The sequence below is a fragment of the Papaver somniferum genome, chromosome 11 (assembly GCF_003573695.1).
Source record: "Papaver somniferum cultivar HN1 chromosome 11, ASM357369v1, whole genome shotgun sequence".
In the NCBI taxonomy this organism is placed as follows: Eukaryota; Viridiplantae; Streptophyta; class Magnoliopsida; order Ranunculales; family Papaveraceae; genus Papaver; species Papaver somniferum.
In genome coordinates, this window is record NC_039368.1 from 77388705 (window position 1) to 77408303 (window position 19599).

At 37.5% G+C, this 19599-nt stretch overlaps 1 protein-coding gene across 5 annotated transcripts; it reads right to left on the minus strand.

Annotated features, from left to right (window-relative positions):
• Positions 1-15428: 15428 nt before the first annotated feature.
• Positions 15429-18786, minus strand: LOC113323321 (probable serine/threonine-protein kinase PBL25). Of its 5 annotated transcripts, XR_003347545.1 has the most exons (6): positions 18304-18786; positions 17009-17564; positions 16658-16803; positions 16391-16565; positions 15932-16312; positions 15429-15808 (listed from the first exon to the last, which is right to left on the minus strand). XR_003347545.1 is itself a non-coding variant. In XM_026571607.1 (5 exons), the coding sequence occupies exons 1-4, from the start codon at positions 17085-17087 to the stop codon at positions 16227-16229; spliced, it is 489 nt and encodes a 162-aa protein (XP_026427392.1). In that variant the 5' UTR covers positions 17088-18284; the 3' UTR covers positions 15432-15808; positions 15932-16226. The 5 variants fall into 5 exon arrangements, 4 of the variants coding, with proteins under 4 accessions (XP_026427392.1, XP_026427390.1, XP_026427389.1 ...); XM_026571607.1 differs by lacking the exon at positions 18304-18786 and having other exon boundaries at positions 15432-15808; positions 16658-16806; positions 17009-18284; XM_026571605.1 differs by lacking the exon at positions 17009-17564 and having other exon boundaries at positions 15433-15808; positions 16658-16806.
• Positions 18787-19599: the final 813 nt, after the last annotated feature.

Consider the following 19599-nt stretch of genomic DNA (forward strand, 5'->3'; position numbering starts at 1 on the left):
GATCGGGTGTGTTTTGGAAGTGTTTCTAGCTAATTGGGGTTCCTAAATTGCTATTGGGCTATGAAGCCTTTTTGGCTTCAATTGGGCTTAATGGGTTTGTTTCAATAAAATGAACTGAGTTTGGGCTCAGTTAGTCTTTGAAGTGCAAATGGGCTTTGGCCTTAAACTTAGGCTTTTGATTAAGCCCACAGTTGACTGAATTGGGCTTTTAACCTTAACCTAAACTGGGCTTTGAGCCTTATTGAAATGGGCCTCAGTGAACTAAACCTTGGGCTTTGGTTTCAGTCAAGGATCTGGGCCTTTGGGCTTCACTGATTTGAACTTGGGCTCAGTTGGATGGGATCTGAGCTTGGCTGCAGGAACTGGACTTGGCTTGGCAGGAGAAGAAGTGGCAGCAGCACAAGTGACAGAGAAGGCAATGTAGCAGCAGTGGAGTGGCAACAGCAGGCAGTGAAGAAAATGCACAGCAAGAGAAAAGCAATGCAGCAGTCTTTGGCTTGGCAGCAACAGCTGCAGAGGAAAGCAGCAGCAACAGAATTGCAGCAGCAGAGAAGGCAATGCAGCAGCAGAGAAGTGCTGCACAGCAGCTGCAGGGCAGTGGAATAAGATGAACCAAAGCAACAGAAGCAGAGGCCTAAGCCACAGAAAACAGTGCAAGCAAAGGCCTAAGCAACAGGGCAGTGACTAAAGAACCAAAGAAAATTCAGTGGCAATGAGCCAAAGGCAATGAAGTTAAGAGGCAAAGAAACAAAGAAAATTCAAGAACAATTTAATCAAAACATGGAAAAGAAATTGTGGATGGGAAGTGCAAGGAGATGGATGAGAATTCCCTTTACCTAGCCAGTTCACCTAGGTTAAGTTTTTGTCAAATGTCTAGTTAACCAACCTTACAGCCTTAGCTAACCCCTAGTATTGGCTGTCTGTTTAAGGCACAACCAATCACAGACTAACTAGGCAGTGGCTTACTAACTAATGTAGCTGATTAATTCCTTAGAGCCACCACTGACCCCTAGCATTAGTGGTCTTCTTACAGCACCACTAATCACAAATCAGTTGGGCTTTTAGGAGTCTAACTAGCCTAAGCTATTTTAAGCTCAGCAAAAACCATCCTAATAGCTAACCATCATGGTTCAGTTGTTTTCTCACCCTAGTGGGGAATTAGAACATGTTGCAGTTAAGAGTCCTCATGGTTGTCAAGCATTAAGACTCGGAATAAGAACATGTGAGTTAAACAGGGGACTTACAGGATCATGTGTAGAAACAAAACACACAAACTAGTTAACACAAATATAACATGAACAATACAATCACACACAGAACACAAACAGGAGACAACATAACATAACAATTTTTACAACATGATAATCCTAAGCATAACAATTAACATTAACAGGACATGAGATTGAAATTGAAAAGTGGAACATGTACATCAAACAAGCAGCAAATTGAACAAGAAAAAACATTAAGCACAACATGAACTGAAATTGAGCTGTGAATTGAAATTAACATGTGAACTGAAATTAACAGGACATGAAAGTCCTGGATGTTGGCTACTCCAAGCATGGTTTTTACAACACACCCATAGTTCCTATTTATAGTCCACAACACAATTTCCCTAAATTACAAAATTAGGGTTCTTCCCCAAAAATCAGTTGAATTAGGTTTTGGTAATTCTTACCCACAGTGATGTGATTACACGCTACTGACTTCGACCCACGCCTCTAATTGTTCTCCTGATGTTATCCACGCCTCCAATTGCAACTCTATTTCACCTAATTTGTCAATTTCACCTCTAGGGTTCCTGACATGGGAGAGGCGTGAAATTGAGTGATTAGGAGGACATAGAGTTGGTGAAAGGGGAAGTAATGATGTGGGTTAGGGTTGTTGAGTGGTTTGAGAGATCGTATTGAGCTGGTGGTGGTGGCAGATGGAGTGGGTGGCAGAGGTGGAGAAGGTGGTGGTGTACGGTTTCTGCAGAGGGAGGTGATGGAGGAGAGGGCGACTGAGTTTGGGGTAGGGTGCGTTTGGGTGGCTGGTATAGGTTCGGTTGCTAGGGTGTTAGGCGGCTTCATCAAATTGGATGAACAGCGAGGATGAGCCGTGGGATATGGAGCTGGTAGGTAGATCGGACGGTGATGTGAAGTGAGGCTTGTAGCGACCGCTAGATTATATAATACAACAAAATCAACGATGCCAGATGGAGTTAGGTGTTGTAGTGTTAGGCGGAGATATCAAACTTTGATGCACAGCAAGGGAGCGACCGTTGGATTCAACTACCATCTAATCTGAAGGCTTGGAATTTCAGCGCTGTGGTGCTTGGCAGAGACTTCAGATTTTGATGCTCTATGAAGGAGCGACCGTCGGATGCTCCTGAGAACTGATCTGATGGCTGAGAACGGAGGCGCTTTTGTGTGTAGAAAATGAGGTTGTGCGCACCATTCTTCGCGGCTTCCTTGCGTAATTTCTCCCGGCTTTTCACTACTTTTCTGCTCTTTTCGCTCCGCGACTCATCCGAACTTTATTTATTACCTAAAAATGCAAAATTAATTAATAAAAATATTTATTCTTGAAAACAATGAAAATACAGAATATGGGATAAAATGTAGAATTAATGCACAAAAGATGAGTTAAAATGCCAACAAAAAGGGATAAATATATACAATATTTGGCACTCATCAATATCTCCTCTGCTTTCCTTCCCACGTAACTCCCAAAAATAGCAAAGAGACATCCAAATTATTCTCTCTTCCCTGTCTCGTGATATCTTCCTATCTGATCGCATTTAATGTTGTTAACAATCCTGTTGTGATACGATGCAATATTTCCCGCTCATTTTTGTGCCAGAAATCTCCAAAAATATCGTAAGAATCATTACCAAATATACACGGTTGAGAACCAAAAGTTTCCCGCCAAAAGAAATTTTTAAATGAGGAAGAAAAGGACGCCCCTTAATCAACAGCTGTGGTGCAAATATCAACGAAGGTGCCCCTTCGTAATTGAGTGCTCCTTAACCAATGATGAGAGTCTGAATAACAAATGTCCTCCAAGAGTGCCTCGGGCAAGTTTTCGAGCTAATTTTTCCAAAAATGTTTATTTCCTAGGAGCGCAGAAACTCGATCAGGGAGACGAGGTACACGGTTGAGTCAAGAGTGCCCGGGGCGTCTGGAGTGTACCTTGCCACTCTTGTTGAATTACCGGATGGGAAGAGCCATAACCTTAACCCGGTAGAGGTAAGCTTCCTTGAAGGGGCAATTAGGGGAAAGATAAGGACGACACCCTCTGTTAGGGAGCTGAATTGTGTTAAAAGACGTAAATGTCATGAGACTTTTTACTCATGCGAGTAATAAGACTTGTCATATTTATGCGATAAAACCTGAAGAGAAAATAATACAAGAAAAAGATAAGACGAGATTAATGGGTCGATACACTATGGTGTAAAGACATCCTGCAATCTCGTCGCTCAGAAAAATGGCAACATAAGACCTTTACATAGGAAGGCAAAATAAGACCTAAGAGAAAAAATTATTGAAGCTAATGCGATAATGTTCGCACAAGAAGAAGTTTATGATAAATGATATAAATCATACTTGGCCTATCAAGATGCGTCAATTAATAAGAGGCAAGAATGGGAATGCAAAGGAAATGTTAATTGCGCCATTTAATAGTCTTATATACATGCGAGAAATAATATTTTCAGCATGAACACGAAGAAAAGAAGATTTGCATTAAAAGGATGAAAGTTAATATCTTCAAGATATACAAAAAGAAAGAAGAATTTACAACAAAGGAATTTGTAACAAGAAAAAAAATGAAGGATTAATCTTCATTTCCTTCATCTTCTCGCTCAGCATCAAAATCACTAACTTCTTCTTCAGAATCTTCATCTTCTCCATCACTGATTATAATATCAGGAATAGGTACATTTTCAGGAATCTATGGAAACTTATACTTCGAGACATGGATATTATTCTCTAGACAGACTCATTTAACAACAGTTATACGAGCGCGATTAGCTTCATTGCTATTGTTTGAAACCATACGGGTCCAATTTTCCTTCAATTGCTGGTACCTGAAGTTGCGAGTAGAGGATTCTTCTTCTTTAGCAGTTAAGCTGGTTTCTAAATCTCTAATTCTCTCAAGATAATCCTTCTCCTTCACTGCGAAATATGAGCAAGCAAGTTAAAACGACGTAAGGTGTTATTCTTGAAGAACAAGCGTCAAAGAACAACAAAAGACCTTCATAATTGGAAACAATGTCTGCCACCAATGTGGAATGCTTAGTCTGAAGGCTCACGTTTACACCTAAATTATTCCTATCATCATTCAGAACTCTAGCAGCCCAACTAAATTCAGCTTCACTCTCTATAAGCAGTTTAGATCGAATTGAATTTATTTCTTCAATGAGTGTGTTCCTTTCGCTCAAAGCTGAATCACGTTCTTTCTTAACTTCAATAAGGGACTCTTGCAACTTTTCTAGTGCTTTCGCACCATTAAGAGGGATCTCATCTTTTTCAGTAATAAGTTTATTCCTCTTCGCTTCCAATACTCGAACTTTTTCTCTACTTTCATAAAGACGGTGTTTAAAGCTATTTAATGAGGTTAATGCATTTCTATGGATTTGCCTAAGGGTAGCGTATTTCAACCTTAATTCTTCCAAGCTAAGGTTCTCAAATCCTTGAGTGGGAAAATTATTTAGGGAAGAATTGAGATGTTCTAAGAGAATTTCAGCATCAGGGAGGTTAGCTGCTTCATCTGAAAGGTTATACAAGTCTGCGAACATAATAAAGTAATAAGTGCGAATTATCGCATAAAAGAAGAAGAATGAAGAAAATGATAATTACATACCAATAAGTTTATTATTTCTTTCTCGAGCCTGGCGAATCAGTTCAGAATTAGTTGAGTTCTCATCTTTAAGTTTCGCATTCTCATTTTTCAGCTTGAGAAGCTTCATTTCGTAATCCACAAAAATTGCATAAGAAAAACGATCTCCTTGCGAGAGTGTAAAAGAAGCATTATGAGTAAAGGGAGGGGTTACTAAGGAAAAGTTAAAAATAAATTTGTGAATATTACCATAGCGTTAAGTGTATATTGGAGATCTGGGTTTATTGCATAGGAAATTACAGGAAGAGATGGATCCTCCAAGTTAGGAGTGATACATACATTTGAGACCATCTTAAAGGCATGATCCAACCCTTCATGATCGACAATAGTCAGCATACCCCTAGAAAAAAGGTTTGATAATTCTTTCACATAAAAATCAATTAATGAATCTTCTTCAGGAGAGAGAATATCATCATTAGTAGATTCCAAACTTGAGGAAGAACCATATCTTTTGCGCTTCCTAGAGAGATCATCCATGGACGAATTCGTTTTGGATGAAGACTTAGACACGGTTTCCTTCAGAATATTCTTACCCTTTCCCGAAGTCTTATCACCCAAAGATTTCACCTACGCGAATAACCAAGATAAGAAACAGAGGCAACAATATTGTTGAAATTAAAAAGGATGTTTCTTACTTTCTTATTCTGCGAAGGTGATGCATTGTGTAAAATTTTGGCCTTCTTAGTAGCCTGCAAAGAAAAAATACAGGAAAATAAGAAATTAGAAGAAAGATTATGCGAGATTGAGAATACTTATGCGAAAATTACATACCACTTTATTTGTCTCACTCTCGGAAAATGCGAACTTCCAAGGTTGATAAGAAGAAAGATTATCGGGAAGCGGAGGATCAGAACCATCCTCAGCTTTACCATAAATGTAGGGACCTTCTAAAATAGTGGGACAATTAAGCCAACTTGAATCATTAGAACTGTGAGCACTGTTATTGGATTTTTCATTCCAGTCAATGTCTCGCATGATTCTGTTATCTGTAGCAATGCCGTCTTTTCTTCTTAAGCGAACGACCCATTTGGTTGAATTACTTTTCATAAGCCCAACATAATAATGATTGAAGAAATTATCAAGAGTATATTCAGTGGGATCAATAACTTTATTGCGATACAATTTTTTTCGGACCTCATAAGAGTAAGAGGACTCTAATCCAGCTACGCCGACGAGAATATTCCAATGTTATTCTAATCGCATCACTATTCAGTTGAAATATTCCCCGTGTGAATCTCTCATCAGCAAGAATTTTATAGAAAAGAGGAATTTCAGGGTTATACAGGGGAATTGGAAGAATTTGAAGTTGCCTTAATGAAACAATGACTCTCTGATTACTCCACTGTTCATAGTTGATCAAATCAAAATTAAGTTTGGAGGAATAATTAGTTGATGGAGGAAGAGAAAGTGTATAACCTTTTGAATGAAGTTCGTCCTTTAACTTGGTAAAATTTTTCTCCATCTTTTTACCAGCAGGAGCCATTAAAGAATGGGAATGGAGGTTATTTGATAAAGAACAGTAGAAGAGAAGACGAAGAAGAGTAAAATAAATAAAAAGAATGAAGAAGAAGAAGATAAAGGAAGATATATAGGGAAAGTGTGTCCCGTTTTTCAAAATTTCTTCTCATTAATGCGAGAAAATGAATGGATAGAAACAAGCGGTTAAAAAGACGTGTCAAAAAATGAATGGTTAAAAAGACACGCGTAAACAAGGGAACACGGAATTCTGGAAAATTGTCGGCAAAGCAAAATGTGAAAACACAAGCATATGCGATAATATAGGGTGGGAGTTTCTCGTATCGCTCACCCTGTAGAATAAGCGAAATGAGAAGAGTCAGAATGTGAGAGTGAGATATCGCACATGTTAGTAAGTATGCGAAGTGAAGACTATATAACTTAAACGGGGGAGATCGCACACAGCAAGGTTGAGATGACGTAATGGATGATGTCAGCAAAGTCACGAGTAAAGTGTGAAGATCTGTGCGAAGTATGGTCTGTGCGAGAACGAGTGATTGTACATGAGAGAGTGTATCACATAAAGATTCCGAAAATAAAGGATCTCTTAGTTGTCATCCACTATGTAAGATCTTATATAAAGAGGAGAGGTTATTACTTGTGTGGGAATTCTTTTAGTGAGTGTTAGACAAGAAATTAGGAGAGAGAAAGTAAATCTAGGAGCAAGTAAGATTGTTGTAATACTTGTATCCATCTTGTAAATCGACTTAAGTCTTGATAATCAATGAAGAGTTTAATGATGATTACCTAATATTGATCAAAGTTATACTAGAATGTGGTTGTGAGGAAACTTGAAACTACAAGTATAAACACTACCCATAAAAATCAATCATGACTAATTTAGTAGATTGGAGGTTTTCTGTTTCGGCGATCTAGTTCTCTACGGAATGAACTTACAGTGACCACAAGAGCATGAACCCTTAAATCAGTCATACAAGTATATAAGTCTATGTGGAAGATAGAGTATGTATATAAAAATGAACCTCATAAGTGTTAAGGTTATTGAAGTAGGTGAGTTCTTATGCTCTTGCTCTGGCATCATGGTGTAGTTGCAGGAAATCCCACAACTAACACCCCTTTAACTATTTCTAGAGCTAACCTTATTTAAAATGAAAATGAAGATAAAAATGATGGAAATGTAAATCAAGACACAAGATTTACATGGTTCGATCAATGTGATCTACATCCACGGTGTTAGGGTTCATTATGATTGTTGAAATTACATTTGGATTACATTGAGACTCCATTAATGAGTATTTGGAGATCTAAGTTGGTGAAGGAGGAAGAAGGAGATAATAATAGTACAAATTCTGTTTTCTCACAACTAACAATAATGTCGTCCCTTTCTCTCTCTTGCATTTCTCTTTATATAGGTGTTTACATAGTGGATGACAGCTAAGATGTAGTGGGTTACATCTTATATTCCCCTATTTTCGGATCCCTAGCTACATTCTCGCACGCTAACGAAATGAATGAATCTCGCACACTAACAAAATCTGTTGTGCGACATTCCGTCCCTAAATTTTGCCTCTTTTTTCTTGAATATTGCTTGAAGAGCAATCTTTAAGAAAAAATCCATTATTGTAGTAGTCTTTGATCTTTGTTGATGAAGGAACTACGAGAAAGAATACTTTTCTTGAAAAGTACGTACTTGCCTCTATTCTTTTGTGAAGTTCTGAAGATTTGAGAAGTATCATTTCTTGAAGTATGCGAAGTATGAAGTATCCTTGAAGAAGTATAAGAAGTACTAATCCTCGAAATAGAAGAAGTATTTGTCCTTGAATACGAATAAGAAGTATTGCGAACTAATCATGCGAAATTGTTACGTGTTCTCTGCCTCATGCTATGTTAGCTTTCATGTGATTTGATGTTGTTGTCGATCATGCGAAACTGTTGTGTGTTATTTCTATTACATGTCTTCTATTTCTCTTATTCCATTGTTGGTGAGGATTCCTATTATTCACGAATGAGCGTATTCTTTTGAAATGATTCTAACCAAGAAGATAAAGAACAAAAAACGTTTTCTTGATGTAGTTCATAGTTGCTCCTGTTCTTTATTTATGAGAGTAGAATCCTTGAGAAAGTATTGGATGAGCGAGATAATGACTCTGCCTCTGCTCTTCACTCTTATCTTTCCTCTTCCTTATGTTTTGTTGTCATGCATTGGTATGCATTGGTATAATGTCTTCAAGTTGCTTATGCGAAATAATTGAGCGAAAACACTTGAGCGGTGAAACGTATATGTTATGCTTATTCCATGTAATGCTTATTCCATGAAATGCTTATGCGATGCTTATGCTATGAAATACTTATCTATTGTTGATGCAATGTATAGATAATGTTGGTGTTACTTAGCTTATTTTTCCGCTCCAATGTTGATGTCACTTCAAATTGCTTCCATTCTTCATTTCTTTGTATTTGTCTTTAGTATAAGCGTTCATCTTCGTGCATTTATTGTTTCTTCTCAGTCACAATTATCATGCGATCTTCTTCGCAGCCTATCCACTCTTTATCAATTCTTGTTGTTATATGTCTTGTAAGAAACAAATGCGGGAATGTACTTTTTCTACTTATTTTCTGAATATCCTGCAAAATAAATATTTAGTTAAACAAGCATATTTTTCCTTTCTATGGAGGTCTTATTGCGCCTTCCTAAGTAAAGGTCTTATTTTGCCTGTCTGGGATTTTCTGTGCCACGAAATCGCAGGACGTCTTTACACCGTAGTGTACCGACCCATTAATCTCGTCTTAACTTATTCTTGTATTATTTCCTCTACATGATGTTTCTCATGCGACAATGCAACAGGCCTAAATACTCCCGTGAGTAGAAGCCCCATGACATTGTCTTCTTTTGACACAATTCAGCTCCCTAATGGAGGGTGCCGTCCTTATCTTCCCCCTGGTTGCCCCTTCAAGGAGGCTTACCTCTACCGGGTTAAGGTTGGCTCCTCCCATCCGATAATACAACAACCAGTTGATTTCGCTATCTCTTTTCCCTCTACCAATAAGGTTTATGGTTACGAGACCGCACCCTAAGTGGGGTATCTTGGAACCGAGAGCATCATAGTCAGGACTTGTCAAGAGTGGTAAAGTAGGCTCCAACGCCCCTCGCACTCTTGACTCAACCGTGTACCTCGGTGCCCTGATCGAGTTTCTGCACTCCTTGGGAGTTATCCCCAATTTTTCGATTTAGGTGTCCCTCCGGGATGGGCTTTCTCGTTTTTCTCATCCCAAAATCTCCATGACTCAAGTTCCAGGGTTGGTATAGCTTTCCCTTGAGTCATGCTTAACTAGCTTGCGAATTATGACGTGCTTTAGGTATTACTATTTGCCTCTTGCATATATGCGAACTAGGATGCACGACACAATCGCATAGCTAGGCTCCTTAATTGGATTTTTTTATCTCTGATGCCTTTTATTAAGGTATTATTTTTGTCTCTTAATTATAAGAGAATCTCTTAATAAGAAAGGTCTGATGCCTTCTATTAAGGTTTCATTTCTGTCTCTTTCTTCTTTGTTTTTCTTTCTTTTTGTTGTTGCGCTCTATTTCTCTTGATGTGAGTTCCTCCTGGTGTGTAGATATCGCCTTTGATTAAGATAGGTGTAGCCTTGGCCTCTTTTCTTCATAGTGTGCTTCATGCGATGAATTGATGTGATTATGTTGTGTGATCTTTAAACAAAAATTTGCAAAAAATATTAGCTAGAGGTAGGATTCAAACTCGGGATCTGTAATTTGCATTTTCCACTCTTTGACTGTTTGTGTGCCATATTCTATGCGATATCAACGCACACTTATTAAACTTGACCTTTTCTGCGCGAAATTATCGCACATTATTGAAACTTGACTATATCTTCTCCTTTTGCAGGGAAACTAAAAATGTGCATGTGGTGAGATTCGAACACGCGAAGTCAAACTCGTTTCTCTTCGCCTCTGACCAGCTGTGCTAGCTTTCTTCTTGTGTATCTGGAATAATAGTGTAGCTTTATCATTATCTTCGTCTTAGTTCAAAAATATTGTGTGAGTGCGAATTTGAACACATAACCTCTAGCTTTTAGTCTTCCCTGTGAACCAACTGTGTTGAATCCCTTATGCGAAAACAAGGCACCTTGCTGAACTCCAACTTATCTTTACTCATTGATGTTTTAAAAAAGATTGTCAAAAATTTGAGTAGGGTGAGAATAGAACGCGCAACATCCACCTTCTTCACTTCTCCATCGACCATCTGTGCTACATCTTGGGTGCGAAATTATCAAAGACTATGCGAAGTTGTCAAAAACCAACTGTGCGAGGGGCAATTTTGTATAAATTTCGCGTAACAAAAACAAATGTGCGAGAGGCAAGAATTGATACCATGACCTGCTCCTTGCGAAGTACCACACTGAACCATCTGTGCCAACCCTCATGTGTGAAATATTTGTGCGAAATAATCACCAACTATCTACTCTGGGAAGTGAACATCTGTGTGAAGCGTTTGTTCGTGCTGCAAACGTTCACAAGGTAAACGTATGTGAAGGGCAAAAATTCTGTGCGAAAGGGGAATATTCGAACCCGAGTGCTACAACTCACTTTGCCTAAGCTTGACCAACTGAGCTGGCTTTTGTTTGTGTTGGTGCGGTGATATTCACTTATCTTATTCCTTATTAAGGCCCTTTGTTCCTGTGCGAAAATGAAAAACTCTTATGTGTTGTAACGCACACTCTGCAGCCTTAACCAACTATTCAAGCACCTTCGTGCGAAATAAACGTATAACATCTTTCTCTTATTCTATTATTCGCACTGGGAGCAACCCTAGTAAAAAATATGAGTAAGGTGGGATTCGAACATGGGATGCTCAACTCCTTATCTTCGCTCGTGACCATCTATACTGACTGCATCTGTAAAAAGGGAACTACTATGTTTTATCCTTATCTTTTACACGCCTTTGTAAATGAGGAGAAAATGAAAAATATGTATTTGTGCGAACTCGAACCCGTGACCTATTGTTTCTTCGCTCAACCTTGAACCATCTGTGCAAATTTCTGTTTGTGACAGAAATCACAGTGTTGCCTCTTATCTTTATCTTCGCACTCCTTCATTTCCTTCGAAGGTTTGCCTATTGGTTTTTCTCCTGAACATGAAAATCTTCAACTGAAACTTCCATTTTTTCCCGAAACTTTGTAGATCCAGTAAGATTTGTTGCAGATTTCGACCAAACTTTATTGAATTTTTCTTGAATCAACTTGGGTAGGATAAATCCTTTATTCCTCCCTGTTTCTAGCGCCAAAAATGTAGTTGCAGAAAATCCCACAACTAACACCCCTTTAACTATTTCTAGATCTAACCTTATTTAACATGAAAATGAAGATAAAAATGATGGAAATGTAAAATAAGACACAAGATTTACGTGGTTAGATCAATGTGATCTACATCCACGGGGTTAGGGTTCACTATGATTGTTGAAAGGGCTTTTTACAAAAATAGGCCCGTTTTTTTGGTGCTTTTCATTTCTAGGCCACTTTTTTTATTTATTGCTAGACTAGGCAAGTTTTGACCAAAAGTGATGGATGGAAAGTTAGCTGCAGTTATCTTCCAGCTGTCCATATCTTCTTAGCTAAAAAGACGTTTTAGTCCTTCAAATCTATTGAACATTCAGTGCTTGCTGAACTCATTGAATTGCCTGAGCATACATCATCAGTAAAGAAGCAACGCTGCACCGGTCGGAATGAATGCAACAGACATTACAGAAATGTCCGAAGAATGGGAATGGCATTGAGACTGAAGGCCCTTTTTGCCTTCTGAATAGTGACATAGAATGGGAACATGGCCCTAACCTAGACAATTGCCTAACCTAAAGCTTACAATTTAGTACAATATTTGAGACTTCAGACTTTCGAGACGGTGGACGCATAAGGGTGGAAAAAAAGACAAATAGCAGAATCTGCAGCTATTCCTCGTCTTTTACGTTAGGCGAACTTAGGCGCATGCCCAAAAAAAAATAATGTGCATAACTGGTTATGCAGTAAAATCAACTATGCATAACTGCGTAGCTTATCATGCATAATTGATTATGCAGTAAAATCAACTATGCAGAACTGCGTAGCTTATTACGCATAACTGGTTATGCAGTAAAATCAACTATACAGAACTGCATAACTTATTATGCATAACTGCTTATGCAGTATGCATAACTGCGTAACTTTGACTGCATGACAAGTTATGCATTGTTTAGAGTATCTGCATAACCTGTTATGCATATAAAGTTATGCCTTCCCTGATGAGTGTTATTAAATCATGTTGCAGTTTCAGGAGAACTTTAGAGATGAGTACAGTGCAAAGGAGTTGGAACTCTGTGAAATCGAAAATAAAAGATTGAATCGAAAAGATCTACATTGATCGATAACCAAATAGACAAGACAGACATCAACTTGGGAATAATGGTAGTTACAGCCATAATATTCGATAACCAAATAGACAAGACAAACTTGTTTTTGCTTCAAAACTCAATATTGCAAACAAAGCACGATGTGCATTTTAATGCACTTAATCATGCTTCTTAAGGTCATAACCAGGGGTAAACTGGTACACTTAACTTAGCCATAATTTCAGTACATGATATAACTAAAATAGTAAATCCTGATTAGAAGTACTTACATCATAGAAAACTGCAACTAACTCAGATGGTGTCAATGTCCAGACAGTATTTCCATCGGTGGCAGATATTCCATCAATAACCATAAACATTGCACCAAAAAAGTATGAGTATGCAGTCACTAAAAGACTGGCCGGATACTTCAGTAGCAGCGGAGCCTGGAATATGCATGCCATACACAAATCAATATATACAACTTCAAATACACATCTTGGTTCATTCTCAGTTTCATAACCATTTCAAAATCATCTCACCAAACCCATACTTACTGCAACATCTCATTCATTCAGGCCATCCCATAACACCTACAGTTTCATCTACACAAACAACACCACCATTCTCTAGCTATCAACACCACCAATCTACGGTTCATGCATCTCATACAATACTTTCATTGAGAAGAACAATTACCTCAAGATAAATCCATTCCAGCAAATATAATTCAATTCTTGTTCTTTCTTAACTGGATTCTGCAATTCTTCTCAAGGCTACAACATCCCACCAAATTATTTCATCCAACACCAAAATACTCCCATCATCACCAACAGTTCTCAATCTTCATAAAAAATTCTATCGAACCCTTCTCTCGGTTTCCTGACTTCAATCAACTCCAGCACCACCACCAATCTTCTTTAATCTTGAATTACTCTTCAATGTTTCCATCAATTCAGCATCAACAGCTTCTACATACTCTTCTCATATAACTGAAATCACCAGCAAACCCTAATTCTTTGATTCATCTTCAGGACAGCTTCAATCAAACATCAATTAGAACAAACCCATCTTCTAACTTCTTCTTATTCATCCTCAAATTAAACTCTGATTCCATTTCTCAGAAACCGTAACTCAATTCCAAACTATTCTCCCAGAACTGCTTCATATCATCAATTCATCAACAACCCCTCTTTTCATCATCCATTAAGATCTCAATTCATTTCTCAATTTCATGCCAAACCCTAACTCTGATTTTATCAGATTAATCCCGAAACCGTAAAATCTCTAATTGATTTTCTTCATAAACCTCAACCACACCATCTTCTTAACAATCATACCACCTCAACATCTGATGTACTTAGATAGACATAACACACGACTCGCAGAGAGTCAGCATAAAACAAACGGAGGATGATATCAGCAGAATCATTCAAAACCAGCACCAAGAACCCAATTTCAGTTCGAATTCAACCCTAGTCTTCGATTATCGAAACCATCACTGCCAAACACCATCAATACTTTCTTCACAAACTGAACCTTAATCTACTTTGCTTCTCAATTTCTATCAAACCCTTTTTCTTCACTAATGAGCAGAAGAAAGAAAACGGAAGGAGAAGAAAACAAAGAAGAAGAAGATAAGAAGAAGAAGAATGAATGAGATCGAACACGTGACTGACACACACGTGTGAAGGACATTTCAGTAATCTTACCACATGTATGAGATCTCCCTATATGATATTTTGGCGAGATATTGACAAGTCAACGCGATAAATTGACCGAGATGGTTAAAGTGGATGGAATCCGTTTAACTTGCCTAGTTTTGCAAGAAATAAAAAAAGTGGCCTAGAAATGAAAGTGAGGGTCCAAACGAGGCCTACTTCTGCATATAATCCTTTTTGAAATTACATTTGGATTACATGAGACTCCATTAATGAGTATTTGGAGTTCTAAGTTGGTGAAAGAAGAAGAATGAGATAATAATAATACAAATTCTGTTTTCCCTCAACAATAATGTCCTCCCTTTCTCTCTCCTGCCTTTCTCTTTATACAGGTGTTTACATAATGGATGACAGCTAAGATGTAGTGGGTTACAGCTAACATTTCCCCTATTTTCGGATCCCTAACTACGTTCTCGCACGCTAAGAAAATGAATGAATCTCGCACACTGTGGGACATTCTGTCCATACACATAGGGTACCACGTCTCTGAATCAGTTGGAAAAAAAATGGACCATAGTTTGATATTTAATTGTCACAGTTTTATTGTTGATGCTGTTTGAGATCTATTCGTAATTGTAATCTTTTACTTGCGACAAAAAAGGTAAAAGATTTAAGGGAATATCATTTTACCCTTAATTAGTTTGACCCAATTAGTAAAAAGAAATTATTTGATCCTGTTAGCCGTATAATTTCATTTTAAATATAATTGAGGAATCTCGAGGTATCATATATTCTCATATAATAGTCCTTTAATAATTTAACGAATTTTATGCTTCAAAAAAAAAAATATATATAATTTCATTTTTATCGATCATGCAGTTGCCCCCACAAGACCTAATATTTATGCAGAACCCAAGCCTAAGTTAACTCAAAAACAAGTGGGGTCAATAGAACCACTTTTCCCTTAATGCCTCCGTCCCTGCATGAAAACCCGTGCTGATTACAGATAAATCTCAGCTTACTGTGTCAAGACAAATAATTTAATTAAAGAGTAACTTTATTAATTATTACAAGGAGGTCGGGTTTGAATTATCAATCATAACAGTCTCACATCATTTGTTCCATAACTTTACTAGACCTCTCACCCCATGATTTAGTTATGCAATTGCTTGTCCCCTACGTGACGGAGTAAATGGATCAGCTTTGGTTGTACCCTTCGTATACTTGGGAGACTAAATTTGAAAGAGCAGTCACAACTTCTGCAGTACGAGGTCTTTTGTGAGACTCTTCTTGTATACACAATTTCGCAAGATTGAGAGCTTGGACAAGTCCACGATGTGGATACTGTCCTTTCATGAGTGCGTCAGCGATTTCTGGGAACTTCTTACTGTCACTGAGTAATGGCCATGCCTGCAAAGCCAAAATGGTTATATGTTAAGGAAATGGAAGAAAAACAATATGTGTTCCACTTTCTCTAGCTAGATTTGAGTAAGGTAAAAAATAAAGGGCGGGCAAAGGGAAGAAAAAAATTACCCATGCAACAATATTGCGCTTGCTGGTTGCATCAATTACCTTCTGCCCAGATATCAACTCAAGCAAAACAACACCAAAGCTGTAGACATCAGATTTCGGAGTGATGCTGCCAGTCATAACAGAGTCTCGACCAAGATAACCAAATGGAAGCTTTCTATTGATCGTGGTGAAAATCAATCTAGGACCATATGCATGTTCTGCACAACCAAAATCTGACAGCTTTGGATTATAATTTTTATCCAGTAAAATGCCGGTACTTTTTAAGCCACTACATATTATAGGAGGATCTTTTTGATCATGCAAATACTCTAAAGCCATGGAAACACCCTGTGCTATCTTCATCCTTCTTCCAGTTTAAAGACTTTTTTCCAGGTTTAAGGGCTACAACATAGAAGATCAAGTTAGTTCTTAAAATAAATTATACAATGTCGTCATCCACAAGATGGTGAGAAACGTTACCTTGTAAATGAAGATTCAACGAACGTAATGGCATGAATTCATAAACAACAATATGATCTTTCACTTTATCACAGTAACCTATCATCTTGACGAGGTTAGAATGCACTAGGCAGCTGAGCATTCGAACCTCCGCCCACAAATCTGCCTGCTCATAAAACCTTTTCACGGCAACTTCCTGATAATTTAGTTCCCCGGATCATTAAACAGTCATCCATCACTTAGGACTAAACTTGCAAAGTATAAGTAATTTAACAACACAACTCTTACCTGTCCGTCTTTGAGAATACCCTTATACACACGTCCTAATCTTCCTTCACCTAATACACGTCCTTGACTGAATTTATTAGTGGCGACAATTAGCTCTCTCGATTTGAAGACACGAACACTAGCATCATACCGAAATTCAACTTGTTCTGCTTCAACACAATATTGAGATTTAGCTTGGTCTGGCTTAACACTAAATTACTTATTTTAAAAAAAACGAAATTTACCAACAATTAAATTTTAATCTAGCAGCAAGAAAAGAAAACAGAAGAAAAAACCAGTAAAAACACCCATATTCAAATAGAAAACAAGAACTAATTAATTAATTAAAGATTTAGAAGATTAGCTATGTACCATAACCATGTCTTCTCTTGGAATGTGAGCTATACACATTACTGGATCTAACACAGGAGAAAAGCCGAAACATAGGCATAGCCAGAGAAAAACCAGTTTAAACAAAGTGTGGGGAAGAAGATTTTTGGAGTGTGTTTGGTTTCGGAAGCGTTTCGAAATATCAACTGTCAAAACACCTTCTTATCGGTTGATATCAGTTAACACCCACTGTTCAAAGGACCTACGATCGATCCCACTAATTACTTCTTAAGCGGTCATTCACTACAAAAAAACTCGGCTTAAGCGACCAAAATCCTAGCAAGAGCCCAGAATTTCAGTCGCTTTAACAGTCAAGCAACCAAACTTGCAAGTACTCGTCAGTTGGCTTGCTATTAATTTATGGCCGTTAAATTTGACCCACTACCGGATATGTTTGCTCGCTAAATATCTTCTGCAAGTAATCTATAACGATCAAAAATGTGCTTGTATAGCTATTTACTTTGAGACACCTCCCCTTTACAACTCAAAATCCAATGGTTGATTAAACCTCTCTGAGCGATTAACTTCCACCCACCACCTGTTCAAACCAGAAGTTGGTTTTTGAAGTAGGGATTTGCAATCTTAGTATTCATGCAGCAGTCTTAACAGGATTTATACGGAAACATGAAAACTCATTCAATTTAATGCTTAATTTGACTCAAATGATCAAGTAAACTCTTTCCTGCTACCGTCCAGAAACGGAAAATAAACAAAACCCATCCGAGAAACTTAATGGGAAACAAATGAATCCTACAAAACATGGAAATCCATTCAATTAATGTTTTGAATCACCAGGATTCAATGTTTGGACATGAAAATTGAAAATTTGAACATGAATTGGCTGAATGAGGCTAGTCTGACCATAAAACCTAAAGTTTCCCAGTTTCAGACTCTTACGTCAACACCATATTGCCAAAATGTATCACTCCAGAGAAAAAACCAAATTTTTTCATAACCCAAATATCAAGATCCTTCAGTAGACCAAAATTTTACCTCCATTTAAATAATCCAATTCTTAAATATCAAAATTTTACCTCAAATTACATGAACAGACAATTCCAAAAACTCAACCGTACCTAATTTCTACCAAATGAAATCCCTGTTTGCAGAAAATAAAATTTTGTTCCTTAATTCAATAAAAATCTCAAATTGATATCTCTAAGAAAAGTAAATCCAAAAGAAAAATAGATTGAAAGAAAAAATCTAATAGAGAAAGATACAAACAGGTATAAGATCAAAACAAACCCATCGGTAGAAAAGCTAAATAAAGGAACAACCTTGAATCTCCATGAGGTGAAGATCAGCTTGCTTCTTAGCAATTTTGGGTGAAGAAACATTTCAATCACTCAATTATCAACATTAACTGCACAAAATCGAAGTAACAAATTGATTAAAACCCTCAAATTTTGTTAACAAATTGTCAACTTATAAAACCCCTGGATTTGACAGGAAAAGATTATTCACACAAAATTTAAAAAAAATATTAATCAAGATCTGATCAACTATAACTTTCTCAGGGAATAGAGACGGAAATCAAAACTGAACCCTGGATTTAGCCCTAATTCTTCATTGGTGAAAATGGATGGCTATGAGACATGGTTTGTCCAGCAAAGGTCTAATTGGATTCTCAATTTCTGAGAGTTTCTTTCAAACTGTGAGCTAGATGTTAAGGATCAGAGCTTTTTTTTAGAAGAATGGAAACTGAGAAAGAAAGGGGTGAAATTGATAAGGTTTCCAAACAAGAGAGAGAGTAGGTGAGAGTTTCTACCTCAGGGTTTCAGTTATGGAGATTTACCAAACATAAATTTTAGATTTCAGCCAAAAAAGAAGCGCCAACATTCCCGCCAATTCATTTGACCCAAGATGTTTTCGCGCCACAAAGAAGTTGTGGTAGAAAATTTTGACATCGTTGGATAAGGTAGTAATCTGTATTCTTTTTGTGTTTTGCGTTTATAGCCATACGATTGAAGACTGTGGCTTTCTATTGGCTAGATACATATCATGCAGATCATATTTGATAGTTTTTGTGTTTTCTATTGGCTAGATATATATCATACATGATAGATTTGGTGTTTTCTTGGCTAGATATACATCATGCGGATCATACTTGATGGCTTTGGTGTTTCCGATTGGCTAGATGTGTATCACGCAGATCATGTGTGGTAGCATCGGTTTGGTGAGAGTCCTATGTGACTTCAAACTTAGCATGAAGCTCCGGGAGGGTTTTGAGTTCAAACTTAGCATGATACATCATCGAAATCGATAAATATGAAGCTCAGTGTCGATTCGAACTTCAAATGTGGTATAATGGCGTACAAACTGCGAACCAAGAAGCTACGGGAGGGTTCTGACTTCAAACTTAGCATGATATATCATCGAAATCGATAAATATGAAGCTCGATGTCGATTCAAACTTCAAATGTGGTATAACGACATTTAATCCATGAACAAAGAAGCTCTGGAAGGGTTCGGACTTCAAACTTAGCATGATACATTATCGAAATCGACAGATATGAAGCTTAGTGTCGATTCGAACTTCAAATGTGGTATAATGACATACAAACTATGAACCA